This window comes from Anomaloglossus baeobatrachus, chromosome 9 (assembly GCF_048569485.1).
Source record: "Anomaloglossus baeobatrachus isolate aAnoBae1 chromosome 9, aAnoBae1.hap1, whole genome shotgun sequence".
Lineage (NCBI taxonomy): Eukaryota > Metazoa > Chordata > Amphibia > Anura > Aromobatidae > Anomaloglossus > Anomaloglossus baeobatrachus.
In genome coordinates this window covers 228,146,723-228,160,368 of record NC_134361.1, presented here as the reverse complement: position 1 = coordinate 228,160,368, position 13,646 = coordinate 228,146,723, and the positions used below count along the sequence as shown (strand labels likewise).

General features: G+C 49.6%; 2 protein-coding genes across 4 annotated transcripts in view; one reads left to right on the top strand and one right to left on the bottom strand.

Moving 5' to 3' along the window:
• PTGES2 (prostaglandin E synthase 2) overlaps window positions 1-2,059 on the top strand; it is a 23,308-nt gene extending 21,249 nt beyond the window's left edge. The window contains exon 7 of the mRNA XM_075324698.1: window positions 1,182-2,059. Coding sequence (XP_075180813.1) covers window positions 1,182-1,310 — 129 coding nt within the window. The 3' untranslated portion in view covers window positions 1,311-2,059. The remainder of the gene's footprint in view (window positions 1-1,181) is intronic.
• A 1,288-nt stretch (window positions 2,060-3,347) lies between these two features.
• Window positions 3,348-13,646, bottom strand: part of ODF2 (outer dense fiber of sperm tails 2) — a 79,487-nt gene continuing 69,188 nt past the window's right edge. For 2 of the 3 annotated variants that reach the window (XM_075324694.1, XM_075324697.1), the window contains 5 exons: window positions 10,500-10,658; window positions 10,228-10,328; window positions 9,952-10,114; window positions 9,473-9,598; window positions 3,348-5,759 (listed from right to left, as the gene is read on the bottom strand). In XM_075324694.1, coding sequence (XP_075180809.1) covers window positions 5,586-5,759; window positions 9,473-9,598; window positions 9,952-10,114; window positions 10,228-10,328; window positions 10,500-10,658 — 723 coding nt within the window. In that variant the 3' untranslated portion in view covers window positions 3,348-5,585. The remainder of the gene's footprint in view (window positions 5,760-9,472; window positions 9,599-9,951; window positions 10,115-10,227; window positions 10,329-10,499; window positions 10,659-13,646) is intronic. The other variant, XM_075324696.1, reaches the window with a different exon arrangement.

Here is a 13,646-nt window from a genome sequence, read left to right as displayed (position 1 = left end):
CACGAGAGATATTAATTGAAACAAAGGAAAGGATGATCAAACTCTTAAAAGAGGGTAAATCATCACACAATGTTGCAAAAGATGTTGGTTGTTCACTGTCAGCTGTGTTTAAATTCTGGACCAAATACAAACAACATGGGAAGGTTGTTAAAGGCAAACATACTGGTAGACCAAGGAAGACATCAAAGTGTCAAGGCAGGAAACTTACAGCAATATGTCTCCAAAACAGGAAATGCACAACAAAACAAAAGAGGAACGAATGGGAGGAAACTGGAGTCAATGTCTGTGACCGAACTGTAAGAAACCACCTAAAGGAATTGGGATTTACATACAGAAAAGGTAAACAATAAAAAGATGACTGCCTGAAGAGAACATGTAAATTTCCACAGTCATTGATGATATGGGGCTGCATGTCAGGTAAATGCACTGGGGAGATGGCTGTCATTACATCTTCTATAAATGCCCAAGTTTACATCGACATTTTGGACACTTTTTTTTTTTATCCCATCAATTGAAAGGATGTTTGGGGATGATGAAATTATTTATCAAGATGATAATGTGTCCTGCCATAGAACAAAAACTGTGAGAACATTCCTTGAAAGAAGACACATAAGATCAATGACATGGCTGCAAATATCCGGATCTCAATCCAATGGAAAATCTTTGGTGGAAGTTTGAAGAAAATGGTCCATGACAAGGACCTGCAAAGCTGATCTGGCAACAGCAATCAGAGAAAGCTGGAGCCAGATTGATGAAGAGTCCATGCCTCGGAGACTGCAAGCTGTTATAAAAGCCAGAGGTGGTGCCACACAACACTAGTGATGTATGGGAGGGTTCTTTTGTTTGTTTTTCATGATTCCATAATTTTTTCCTCAGAATTGAGTGATTCCATATTTTTTTTTCCCCTGTTTGGTCTTGAATAGTCACCGTTACCGGCTGCACATTGTTTTCATGATTTTTTTTAGTGTTTCTTAAAGCCAGAAAGTTGTCATGAAATGACTTTTTAGTTTTGTGCCGTCTGTGATCCCCTGAATGAACATCCTCAGAGCCCGGGGATGCCATAACTTTTGCTAGGGGTTGTATATACAGTGACTTTAACACCTTCACGACCTATGACGTACTGGAAGATTAGCTTTTTGTTGGGATAACTAAGCTCGGGGGTCTCTCGTCCTCTTCCGCAGGCCGTTTATGGGGTCCTGAGAGTCATGGAAGGTCTGCAGTCATTCGATGATATGATGGCGAACACCAAGATCAAGCCGTGGTACCAGAGGATGACCCGAGCCGTGCAGCAGACCCCGGCTTCACCATGAGACCGCACCGGAGGACGTTATCGGGGACTTTTCTTGTTCTTTAAGGGCTTCACCCCCATTGATCGGAGTGTGAACGCGAGCAGCACCCACAAAATTACGGTTAAGTGACCCGTGTGGTCATATTAAAGGGACATTGTCACCTGGAAGGCTCCAGCATGGCGGCCGTCCTCTCCTCCTTTATTGATGCACAGCCATTGCCGATCGCTCTTTGCAGCTTCTCCAGACAACCCCTTTAATAGATGCCCTAGATATCCGCGATGCCTAAAGCATCCAGTTATGGCGGTAACTTTAATGAATTCTGCCCTAAATGCCGCGCTCCAGTCTTATTCCAGACTCCAGTGATTAAATGACTTCAATACCTTTTTAAAGGGGTCGTCCAGGACTTGGATATTGATGACCTGTGTGACCGGTATCTGATCGGCGATGGTCGGCACCCCGTACATACACGATACTGATACCACAGCGCGGTACGTTGCATAGTGCCCGCTCTCGGGTACTGCAGCTTATCCTAATCATGGGTCATCATTATCTAAGTCCTGGAGAACTCCTTTTGAGTTGTGGTATAGAGGGGTGTGATGTAGTAAGAACCCCCCCAAAAAGTTGTACTTGTTTCTTTGGGTCAGTTTTAGAAATTTTATTTTTCTTACTAGACAGATTTTTGCACTGATGGCGGCAACGTGTTCTCACCGGACGTGTGATAGTGACACTAATGGGAAATGCGATAAAGGAATAAATTATATCAGAGCTTGGATCTGGTCTGTCAGTATAGGACACGCAGAGCATCGCTGCTGTGATGGAAAGGGGTCAGGGGACACAGAACATCGCAGCTATGATGAGTGCACTGCTCCCTCTGGCAGCCATGAGGCAGATGAGAGGTGCTACCATACTGCTGTCATTCTTCAGAAATGCACTGCTCCCTCTGGCAGCAATGAGGCAGATGAGCGGTGCGACCATGCTGCTGTCATTGTTTAGGAGTGCACTGCTCCCTCTGGCAGCCATGAGGCAGATGAGTGGTGCTACCATACTGCTGTCATTCTTCAGAAATATACTGCTCCCTCTGGCAGCCATGAGGCAGATGAGCGGTGCGACCATGTTGCTGTCATTTTTCAGAAATGCACTGCTCCCTCTGGCAGCAATGAGGCAGATGAGCGGCGCGACCATGCTGCTGTCATTGTTTAGGAGTGCACTGCTCCCTCTGGCAGTCATGAGGCAGAGGAGCGGTGCGACCATGCTGCTGTCATTCTTCAGAAATGCACTGCTCCCTCTGGCAGCCATGAGGTAGAGGAGCGGTGCTGTCATTGTTCAGGAGTGCACTGCTCCCTCTGGCAGCCATGAGGCAGATGAGCGGTGCGACCATGCTGCTGTCATTCTTCAGAAATGCACTGCTCCCTCTGGCAGCCATGAGGTAGAGGAGCGGTGCTGTCATTGTTCAGGAGTGCACTGCTCCCTCTGGCAGCCATGAGGCAGATGAGTGGTGCGACCATGCTGCTGTCATTCTTCAGGAGTGCACTGCTCCCTCTGGCAGCTAAAAATAACTCTTGGAGGTTTTACAAAACAAATCTTGCCCCGTGTTACAGTTGATACAGAATCTTTTATTGCTGCGGCGCCGGTTGTGGTTGATGCAGCAAATGTGAATAGAAGTCATTATTTGTGACACTTTTATAAATAGTAAAAAACGTTATAAAACACAATATAAACCTGGTGATAATTGTCCTTCATTTAGGAGATTAATTCCCTGGGCCTGAGTCATGAGAGGAAGGTCCTGTGCTCGGGAGCCGCATCTTCTGGACCAGGGGAGGGCGGTGATGGCATCGCTCGCTCTGGACCGGTATCTTATGAGCGGACTCTGTAGTGTCGCTGCAGGGAAACGTCTCGTTATTACATCTCTGCCCAGATCACAGCTGATTGCGGAGGCTCGCTGCAGACGAGGGACCAATCAAATGAGTTTATTACAAAACAGAGATCCCCTTTAAACAGAATCTGCCAGCAGGTTTTTGAGATGTAATCTGATGCAGGGGCTGAGCCCCTGATTCCTGTGCTGTAGCACTTGCTGGTCTGCATGGTGTCATTTTGTTACAGTACAGTCCCTGTTTTTTCTACTGAAGATCTAGCAGAGCTCTGACTGCTGAGCCGTGTATAACCCCAACCACTGATTGACAAAGCTGCTAATCAGTGGAGGGGTCGGGATTATACAACAGGAAGACTAGGAGTCATGAGACACCCATGTATTACCCTGCCCACACTACTGACTTAGTTGATAATCAGTGGAAGGGGCGGAGTTACAAAGCAGGAGGATTAGTCACGGCACCTTTCTATAACCCCGCCCACACCACTGACAACTGCTAATCAGTGGAGGGGCGGAGCTACACAAAACAGGAGGATGAGGAGGCACAAGACACCTGTGTATAATCCCGCCCACACCACTGACAAAGCTGCTAATCAGTGGAGGGGGCAGGATTACACAACAGGAAGACTGGGAGTCATGACACACCCATGTATTACCCCACCCACACTACTGATAATCAGTGGAGGGGGCGGAGTTACAAAGCAGGAGGATTAAGCACGGCATCTGTGTATAACCCCACCCACACCACTAACAAAACTGCTAATCAGTGGAGGGGCGGAGTTACACAACAGGAGGATGAGGCACAAGACACCTGTGTATAATCCCGCCCACACCACTGCTAATCAGTGGAGGGGCGGAGCTACACAAAACAGGAGGATGAGGAGGCACAAGACACTCCTGTATAATCACGCCCACACCACTGACAAAGCTGCTAATCAGTGGAAGGGGCAGAGTTACACAGCAGGAGGACTAGGAGCCAGGAAACACCCGTGTATAATAACAGCTGCTAATCAGTGGAAAGGGGCACTCATGTATAATCCCACCCACACCACTGATTGACAAAGCTGCTAATTAGTGGAGGAGGTGAAGCTATACAAAGCAGGAGGATTAAGAGGCACAAGACACCCATGTATTACCCTGCCCACACCACTGATTGGCAAAGATACTAATCAGTATAAAGGGCGGAATTACATAAAGCAGGAGGATTAGGCACAAGACACCTGTGTATAACCCGGACCACACCATAGATTGACAAAGCTGCTAATCAGTGTTGGGGGCAGAGTTACACAAAGTAAAAGGATTAGGAGGCATGAAACACCTGTGTATAATCCCGCCCACACCACTGATTAGCAGCTTTGTCAGTGTTGGGGTGGGGTTATGCAAAGCATGAGGATTAGGAGGCAGGAGACACCAACACCACTGATTGACAAAGCTGCTAATCAGTAGAGGGGGCAGAGTTACACAGGACAGGAGGAAGGAGACACCCATGTACAACCCCGCCCACACCACTGACAAAGCTGCCAATCAGAGGAAGGGGCGGAGTTACACCAAACAGGAGGACTAGGTGGCATAAGACACCTAGTCCTCTAGTGATAATCTCCTGCTGATAAAACACTGATTTTACTGAAACAGCACAACACAGCCTAGTAAGTGACACATCGCTGGAATCAGGATCTCAGCCCCTACATTACATCACATAGCAAAATCTGCCGACTGATTACTTTTAAGGATCCTTAATAAGTTTCTTTTCACAGTGGTAGTGTTGGCCTCTATAATCGGGAACCAGTGGTCGTGCAAAACTAGATATTCATGGGGCAATCATTCAAGTTACCAAAAGTAAAAAAAAAAAAACACCCCGGTTTTGGGTTTTCTGCCCCGAGCTGGAGACTTGCTTATACGGCTGCGGAGACAGTCTGTACTCAAAGCGTCAATATTAGATTTGTAAACCCAGCCCGTGCCTTTGGGATCTACTTGCTGATGGTTTCCACTTTGCATCATAGTAAAAACAAAAAGTTATAGATGTGAATTCATTCATTCTAAAACCCATTGTTCAGCGTCGCACCCTGATAATGGGATAAATGTGGGGTGAAGGTTCCCCCTAATTCTGACTGATCCGCTCTCATCTGCCGGGTTATTAGAGAATGCCTTTACTCTGCTAGTGCCTATACGAGACCCTATATGTTCGGGTTGTACAGGAGTGACCACAAATGGTTAAATCTGTGAGTGCAGAAGACATCGAATGACACAAAAGGCAAAATGAAGCCCCCCAAAATTTAGGGATATTATAATAAATTAGTAAAAAACCCAAACATGTCTATAAATTGTCTTTTCCAGCTGCCGGATTTTAGGCCTCGTCCTCGGGTGATCCACGGACTGTGCCCATCTAATTTCCGTTCCATCCGTCCCTTTTAAGGTCTTTTATTTTTTTTTCATAGAGGGGTTCGGGGACGGATGGGGGAGCTGGATAACGCGGCCTCCCCAAAAACATTGGTGTAGGAGGACTTCAGGAACTGCACGTAGTTCTGCATGCTGCGGTTGGTGCTCTCGGACTGTTCCAGTCGGTCCTTTAGGTCCTGCAGTCGACTCTGGAACCGTCGTTCAGCCTGGCAGGGGTTAAAAAAAACCAAACTGGTATAAAATTGGGATCTCTTATTTAAATCAGGACCCCCCAAAAAATCACTACACAGACAGACACCAACATATAGGACACCGCAAACATCTATAGGGACAGGTTAGGTCTCATATTCGGCACACAAGGCGTCACCTTCCAGTACTGCCTCCACTGCGCGCGGGGGTATGAAGAAGGGGAGAGGTCAGGGTCACACATGGTTAAAATCTTCACACACAGCCTCATTGAAACATGTGAATTAAAGGGTTAAACGTGCCCAAATTGCCATAATACAACCATGAAAGCTTGAGATCCCCACAGTCCAGATCATGACCGGCCGTAGAGGAGAGGACTCCTAAAATTACGAGTCCTATCGACCAGTGAAGTCAACGGTGTCGTTACCAAAGTACGTTGGATGACGAGCGCTAAAATTACAGCCACTGGGCTGTCCTATGTGGTCCACGTGACCATGGAGGAACATATAGGACACGTGTACGCTGGAGAGGGCCCGCAAGGGTCTAAGCGCGGCTGACGAGAGGACCCTGGAGTCGACTATCGACGGTAACTGACCACTAAAGAAATATCCATTTTCTACATTTTTTTTTGCTTGCGGAAAGCGGGTTTTATTAAGAACGCAGAGAGTGAAATGTGCGACTCCTTAATTTAGGGATCGATATGTTGCGTGCGGTCACACCGCAGAGGTCGAGGTCCCACGTCAACACCGGTGATCTGTAGGTCACAAGCTTTGTGATGTTACAGCCGGGACCCGGCTCTCACTGCCCGGACCGGTCCTGTCAGTTTATTCCCTAAGGCTAAGTTCACATTTCCGTTGATTTGTATCAGTCACATGCGTCGCTTGACGCATGTGACTGATGCGCTGTTCAACGCTGTACAACGGATGACAAAGAACAGAATTCTTTGTCGGATTCCGTTGTGTGCGGGGGGCGGAGTTCGGGGGGGAGGGGAGGAGCCGAGCGGGGCCGTGGCACTGAGGACGTCAGTGCCGCAGTGACTGCAGGACAGGTGAGTGTGTGTGTGTGTGTGAGTGTGTGAGTGTGTGTGTGTATACACATGCTGAATGCGGGAGGGGGCGGAGCCGAGCGGGGGGCGGGGCCAGGCGCTGAGGATGTCAGTGGAAGTGCTGCGGTCTGCATGGCTGGGGACAGGTGAGTGTATCTGTGAGTGAGTGAGTGTGTGTATGTGCATGTATGTATGTATGTATGTATGTGTGTGCACATGCAAAGTGCGGGAGGGGGCGGAGCCGAGCGGGGGGCGGGGCCAGGCGCTGAGGATGTCAGTGGAAGTGCTGCGGTCTGCATGGCTGGGGACAGGTGAGTGTATCTGTGAGTGAGTGAGTGTGTGTATGTGCATGTATGTATGTATGTATGTATGTATGTGTGTGCACATGCAAAGTGCGGGAGGGGGCGGAGCCGAGCGGGGGGCGGGGCCAGACGCTGAGGATGTCAGTAGAAGTGCTGCGGTCTGCATGGCTGGGGACAGGTGAGTGTATGTGTGAGTGAGTGTGTGTATGTGCATGTATGTATGTATGTGCATGTATGTATGTATGTGTGTGCACATGCAAAGTGCGGGAGGGGGCGGAGCCGAGCGGGGGGCGGGGCCAGGCGCTGAGGATGTCAGTAGAAGTGCTGCGGTCTGCATGGCTGGGGACAGGTGAGTGTATGTGTGAGTGAGTGTGTGTATGTGCATGTATGTATGTATGTGCATGTATGTATGTATGTGTGTGCACATGCAAAGTGCGGGAGGGGGCGGAGCCGAGCGGGGGGCGGGGCCAGGCGCTGAGGATGTCAGTAGAAGTGCTGCGGTCTGCATGGCTGGGGACAGGTGAGTGTATCTGTGAGTGTGTGTATGTGCATGTATGTATGTATGTATGTGTGTGTGTGCACATGCAAAGTGCGGGAGGGGGCGGAGCCGAGCGGGGGGCGGGGCCAGGCGCTGAGGATGTCAGTAGAAGTGCTGCGGTCTGCATGGCTGGGGACAGGTGAGTGTATGTGTGAGTGAGTGTGTGTATGTGCATGTATGTATGTATGTATGTGTGTGCACATGCAAAGTGCGGGAGGGGGCGGAGCCGAGCAGGGGGCGGGGCCAGACGAGGGTGTCAGTGGCAGTGCTTGTCTGCATGGCTGGGGACAGGTGTGTGTGTGTGTGTGTGTGTGTACATACATGTGCGGAGTGCGGGAGGGGGCGGGGCCGAGCGGGAAGTGTCGGCCTCCCTGCACACGTAACCAGCCTAAATATCGGGTAACAGCAAAGCACCCGATGTTTACCTTGGTTACCCGATATTTACCTTGGTTACGGGCCTACACCGCTTAGCGCTGGCTCCTTGCACCGTAACCAGGGTAAATATCGGGTAACCAACCAAAGCTGGTGACGTGTGCAGGGAGCCAGAGAGCATGCGCAGCGAAATCCGACGGATCTCGCTGCTCAAAAAACGTTACATGCTGCGTTCCTCCCGCCCGGCGGTCAGTCGTTCCACGACTGATCAGTCGGGCGGAGGGTGCAACGCAGCATCATCAGTCACAATCCGCTGCTCATACAAGTCTATGGGAGCAGCGGAATCCGCTAAACGGATTCCGCTGTTTACAAGAGCAGCGGATTGTGACTGATACATTTTAGCGGAAATGTGAACTTAGCCTAAATGCTACGATCAGTGCGATCGCAGCATTCAGGAGGCAGAGAGAGGAGTCACCTCTCCTTGGCCATCAGGTCCCTGTAATGGGATCACAGGGACCGATGATCACATTACACCAGGATGACCCCGGGTTACTGAGGTATGGATCGCCTCACAGACAAAAGCACCTACGTCACCAGAGTTCCCTCCAGCAGTGGCTATGTGGCCTTGGTTCAGGGAAGCCCGGTGACCTCACAAGGTGAGCAGAGTTCATGCCAGCGGATCTGCAGGAAACCACGGTGATCCGCCGGCATGAGCTTGATTCACCTTGTGACCTCTCCGGTTTCCCCGCAGCAAGGTCCTGCGGTAAAGACTGCGAGATGAGAAAAGGTCTGCTGACACTGGCTATGTGGCCTAGGTGCAGGGAACCCCGGTGACGTCACAAGTAGAGTTGAGCGGATTGCTAATAATCCGGGTCCGGCGGATCAGTGGCCTGTTGACAAGGAAGTCTGAGATCCGATCCGGAATCTGGGCCAATATATGTCAATGAGGAGTGGAATCCGGTGAGAGAAAAAAAAAAAAAAACGAATCCGGATCGTGCACCCGGAATCCCGCGTCCGGGTCGGACCCGGATCTACCGCTGAAAGCGCGCGGATCCGGATTTTTCCAGTCCGGGTCCGCTCAACACTAGTCACAAGGTGAAGAGAGTTTATGCAGGGAACCCCGGTGATCCGCCGGCATGAGCTTGATTCACCTTGTGACCTCACCGGAGTTCCCGTAGCAAGGTCCTGCGGTAAAGACCGCGAGATGAGGAAATGGCTGCTGACACTGGCTATGTGGCCTAGGTCCAGGGAGACCCGGTGAAGTCACTAGGTGAAGAGAGTTTATGCAGGGAACCCCGGTGATCCGCCGGCATGAGCTTGATTCACCTTGTGACGTCACCGGAGTTCCAGCAGCAAGGTCGTGGTAAAGACCGCGAGATGAGGAAATGGTTGCAGGGAACCCCAGTGACAGAAAAAAAAAGCAACATGGCCACTGCTCGGCCGGTCACAAGGCCTGATGCTGAACCCACAACTTACGTCTTCTTTGTTGCGGCGAAATTGGTTCAGTTCGGTTTTGGTTCTGCTCAGCTGCGTCTCCAGATCCAGGATTTTGGATTGCGTTCCCCTCTCTTTGGATGAGGCGCGCTCCCTGGTCTGATCCACCTAAAAGTAAAGTTTTCTGTTAAGGCTTACATCATCATTGCAGTGCCCGTCGTATCTTCACCCTTTATACACTCTTATCCCTTAACCGTAGGCCCCTAGTCACCCAGATATGGCTAAAAGAGCGCTCATGATGTGTGCAAATCCTTAAAGGGAGTCTATTAGCCCAATATGACTGTTCAAACCAAGCACAGGCACTCTGCTCATTTCGGTGTGGCCACCGTCCTCTTCCTTGACAGCTCTGGCTTTATAGGAGGCGATAGATTGAAAACAAGTAGATAGGAAGGTGAACGGCTGTGCTTGGTTTGAACAGTCATTGTAGGCTGACAGTTGTGATATGTGCACGTGCTACTTGCCTGTCTACGGGAGTCCTCGATGGCCGCCTCCAGCTGGCGAGACAGAGATGCGCACTCCCGGGTTTTCTCCTCCAGGCGCAGCTGGTTCTGATGAATCGTCTCCTCTCGTTTGGCCACGACTTGGAGAAGATCTCGGTTCTGGGCGCCGGAGTCGTCCAGTCTCCTTTACCAGAAGAGCATTGTGTGAAGTGGGGGGGACATACAGGACACAGGGGTCCTCACCGATGCCCGTAGGGTTGGACGGACACCGGCACTTTCATGCTACAGACCATTTACCTTTCCAACTCCTCGAGTTTCAGAGCTTGAAGCTTGTTCTCTTCCATTGCAGACTGGTAGCGATCTCGAGTGGACTCCATCTTGTCTCCTTGCTGCTCCATCTACAGAATGAACCAAAGGTAGAGCAGTTTGTAATCACTGACAACTTACGCTAGAGGTTAGGGTTGTCGGCATTGACCCACTTCCTACATTCACTATCTGAGATTTGCTAATCCAAAGTCTGATACCGTGCCTTTCCTACCCAAGTCCACCTTTCTTCTCCAGCTCCTTACCAGAATACGAAGCTCGGAGATGATGGAGGAAAGCTCGGCGTTCTTCTTCTCGTACCCCAGCAGCTGATCCTGACAATCCTGAAGCCTCAGCTCCGTCATCTTCAGCATCTCCGGGAGCTTCTCTAGTTCTTCCAAACGATTCTGAAACTTTCGATGAATCTGAAGACAAGGGGGAGGCTACTTTGAGACACACCTATGGGCAGGGAAAGGCTTGTCTATGGGCAGTGTTCTGGAGATTGGTGGACACAGACACCAAGACGTTGGATTCTTCAGGCGAGTAGGAGGTGGTGGACACAGACATCAAGACATTGGATTACTCCGTGAAGTAAGAGGTGGTTGACACACGACAAGATGTTGGATTCCTCCGTGGAGTGAGAGGTGGTAGACACAGACACCAAGACACTGGATTCTTCCGTGGAGTAAGAGGTGGTGGATAAATGCCAAGATGTTGGATTCCTCGGTGGAATAAGAGGTGGTAGACACAGACAACAAGACGTTGGATTCCTCTAGGGAGTAAGAGGTGGTGGACACAGACACCAAGACAATGGATTCCTCCATGAAGTAAAAGGTGGTGGACACACGCCAAGATGTTGAATTCCTCCGCGGAGTAAGAGAAGGTGGACACAGGCACCAAGATGTTGGATTCCTCCCTGGAGTAAGAGGTGGTGGACGAAGACACCAAGACATTGGATGCTCTGTGGGGTAAGAGGTGGTGGACATTTCCATTGCCATGCTCGTCATTAGTTAGTAGAGGGGGGGGGACCATGTCTTGGCCAGAGTTGAGAACAGTTATGAAGAGTGTCTTCCTCCCAGGAGGACCCGTCCTGTATTTACCATTGATATGAATGAACACGGTGTAATACTTCACTTCCCCTAGGGTGGCGCTGTAGGAAAACTGTCAGGATCCATTGTAGACCAAGGCTGATCACCGGAGGGGGACACTGATCAGTCCATTGTGAAGGAACCTTGTAAGAAGCAGGGGGATTGTCCAGTCTGGAGAACCCCTATAATATGTTATAAATGGACATCACAGGAGGCCACAATCTGCTCCAATCAATCTTCAGTAGCGGCCGATGATCTGCGGTTGGACATTGGAGCCCACCTCCTGTGCCGCGCAGCCCGCTTCCTCGGTATTCTTTTTTTTTTAAACTCGTTTTATTGAAAGTTAAGTAAATCATTACATTAGAGGATAAGTCAGCAAATTGTACAGTAAAAAATACATGTAAACTGGTTGATAATCAAGGTAATAAAGCAACAACAATCAAGTCAACGTCTATTACTTTCAGCATGGTCATAGTACATTAAACAGCAAAGGTGTCAGCTCGCGAAACACATCCATCCTGAGGCAAAAAGCCCATGTTAACAAGGAGAGTGCAACCCAGGATTCAGGGATCTCGTAATATCCCTGATACAGTGTATCATGGATCACATGTGTCTCCTTTCCGCCCACTGGGGCATTATTGGCTATTATTGCAATAATACCGACCGTGGGTTATCAGCCAGGGAACCGGGAGATCCTCCAGTCAAGGGCGATCCCATCCATCTACCCCATATTTTGTCGAATTTATTTAAAGAGCCTCTTGTCTTATAAACAAATTGTTCTGACGGAATTATAGCATTTACCAATGCAATCCAAGAGGCTCTAGTTGGGGGACGAGTGCTCATCCAATTTAGTATAATGCCCTTCCGGGCCAGAAAAAGGACCTTCTTTATTAATAGATTCTCATCTTGGGACCAGGAGTGTACCCCCCACCACCCCAAATAGACACAGGACTGGACACAGAGCAACCGCTTTTTGAAGTATGGCGGTAAGAGTCGTTACAATCTCACTCCAATAGGAGAGAATGACCCGGCAATCCCATATCATGTGCCAGAAATCCGCACCGTCTCTCCCGCATCTCGGACAGCCCATCCCCCACCAATTTATTCGTCTTTTTCATCTTGTTCAGTCTCTGAGGAGTGATATAACTCTGGTGTATTATATATAACTGAATCAGTCTATTATTAATTGCGGGAGAGACCAACGTGTGGGATTCCACAATGTCGTCCCACACTACATCATCAATTTCAGGGATCCTGGCACTCCACCTCTCTCGGATAGAAAGAGGACTGTTCATGGCCTTGGCCCGGATAAGGAAGGAGTACAATTTGGAAATAAGACCACCAGGGCCCTGTGATCTAATAATTCCAATGACTGGAAAGGAAGAGAATCTAACCCCACAGCCAGAGAACTGAGCCCGAAAGGCGTGCCTGATCTGGAGATACTGAAACCCATGAGATTCCGGCAAATCGAATTCCGTACGCAGTTGTGCAAAGGGGCGGAGTTCACCATCCCGGACCAGTGATCCCAGGGAGACTATTCCGCGATTCCTCCATTCACCAAACCCCGGCAACCCACAAAAGTGTGGAAGGTCCAGGTTATCCCATATGGGTGTCTCAGTTGGTACATCATGAAATCCGAATATGGCTTTAGCCTCTTTCCAGATCCTGGCCCCAAATTTGTGCATCGGGAGGACACGACCCTCAGGGGCCCTCCTGTGATCCGTCAACAACGGCCACAGGAGATCCACACCTGTGAACTCTGCCAGGAGTCCTTCCGGAGAACCCCTAACCCCGGGGAGTGTCCATTGACCCAGATATTTCAATTGTCCGGCCAGGTAGTATATATATAAAGATCAGGAAGGGCCATACCCCCCATGTCCTTGGGTCTCTGTAGTTTGGCCAATTGGACCCTTGATCTGGATGTGCCCCAGACAAAGGTAATCATTAAAGATTCCAGGGACCGAAAGAAAGAGCGGGGAATCTGCACAAATACATGCTGGGTAATATAGAGACACTTTGGATGCACTATCATTTTAAGGAGGTTAATCCTTCCCGCCACTGAGAGCGGGAGTTGGCTCCATCTATTAAATTTCTCCCCGAAGTGTGATAACAGGGGGGCAATGTTTCTTGCTATCATCTCCGAAGGGCTTCCCGCCAGTATAATTCCAAGGTATTTAAAATGATCCACCACTGGAACCCTACATATGCGGGTGTTCGCCATTTCCTCTCTGTCCCGAGACAGAAAGAGGAGGTACGACTTTGACCAGTTTATTGACAGGCCCGAGAACTCCCCCGAATCGGTCAATTAATTGCACGGCTCTAGGA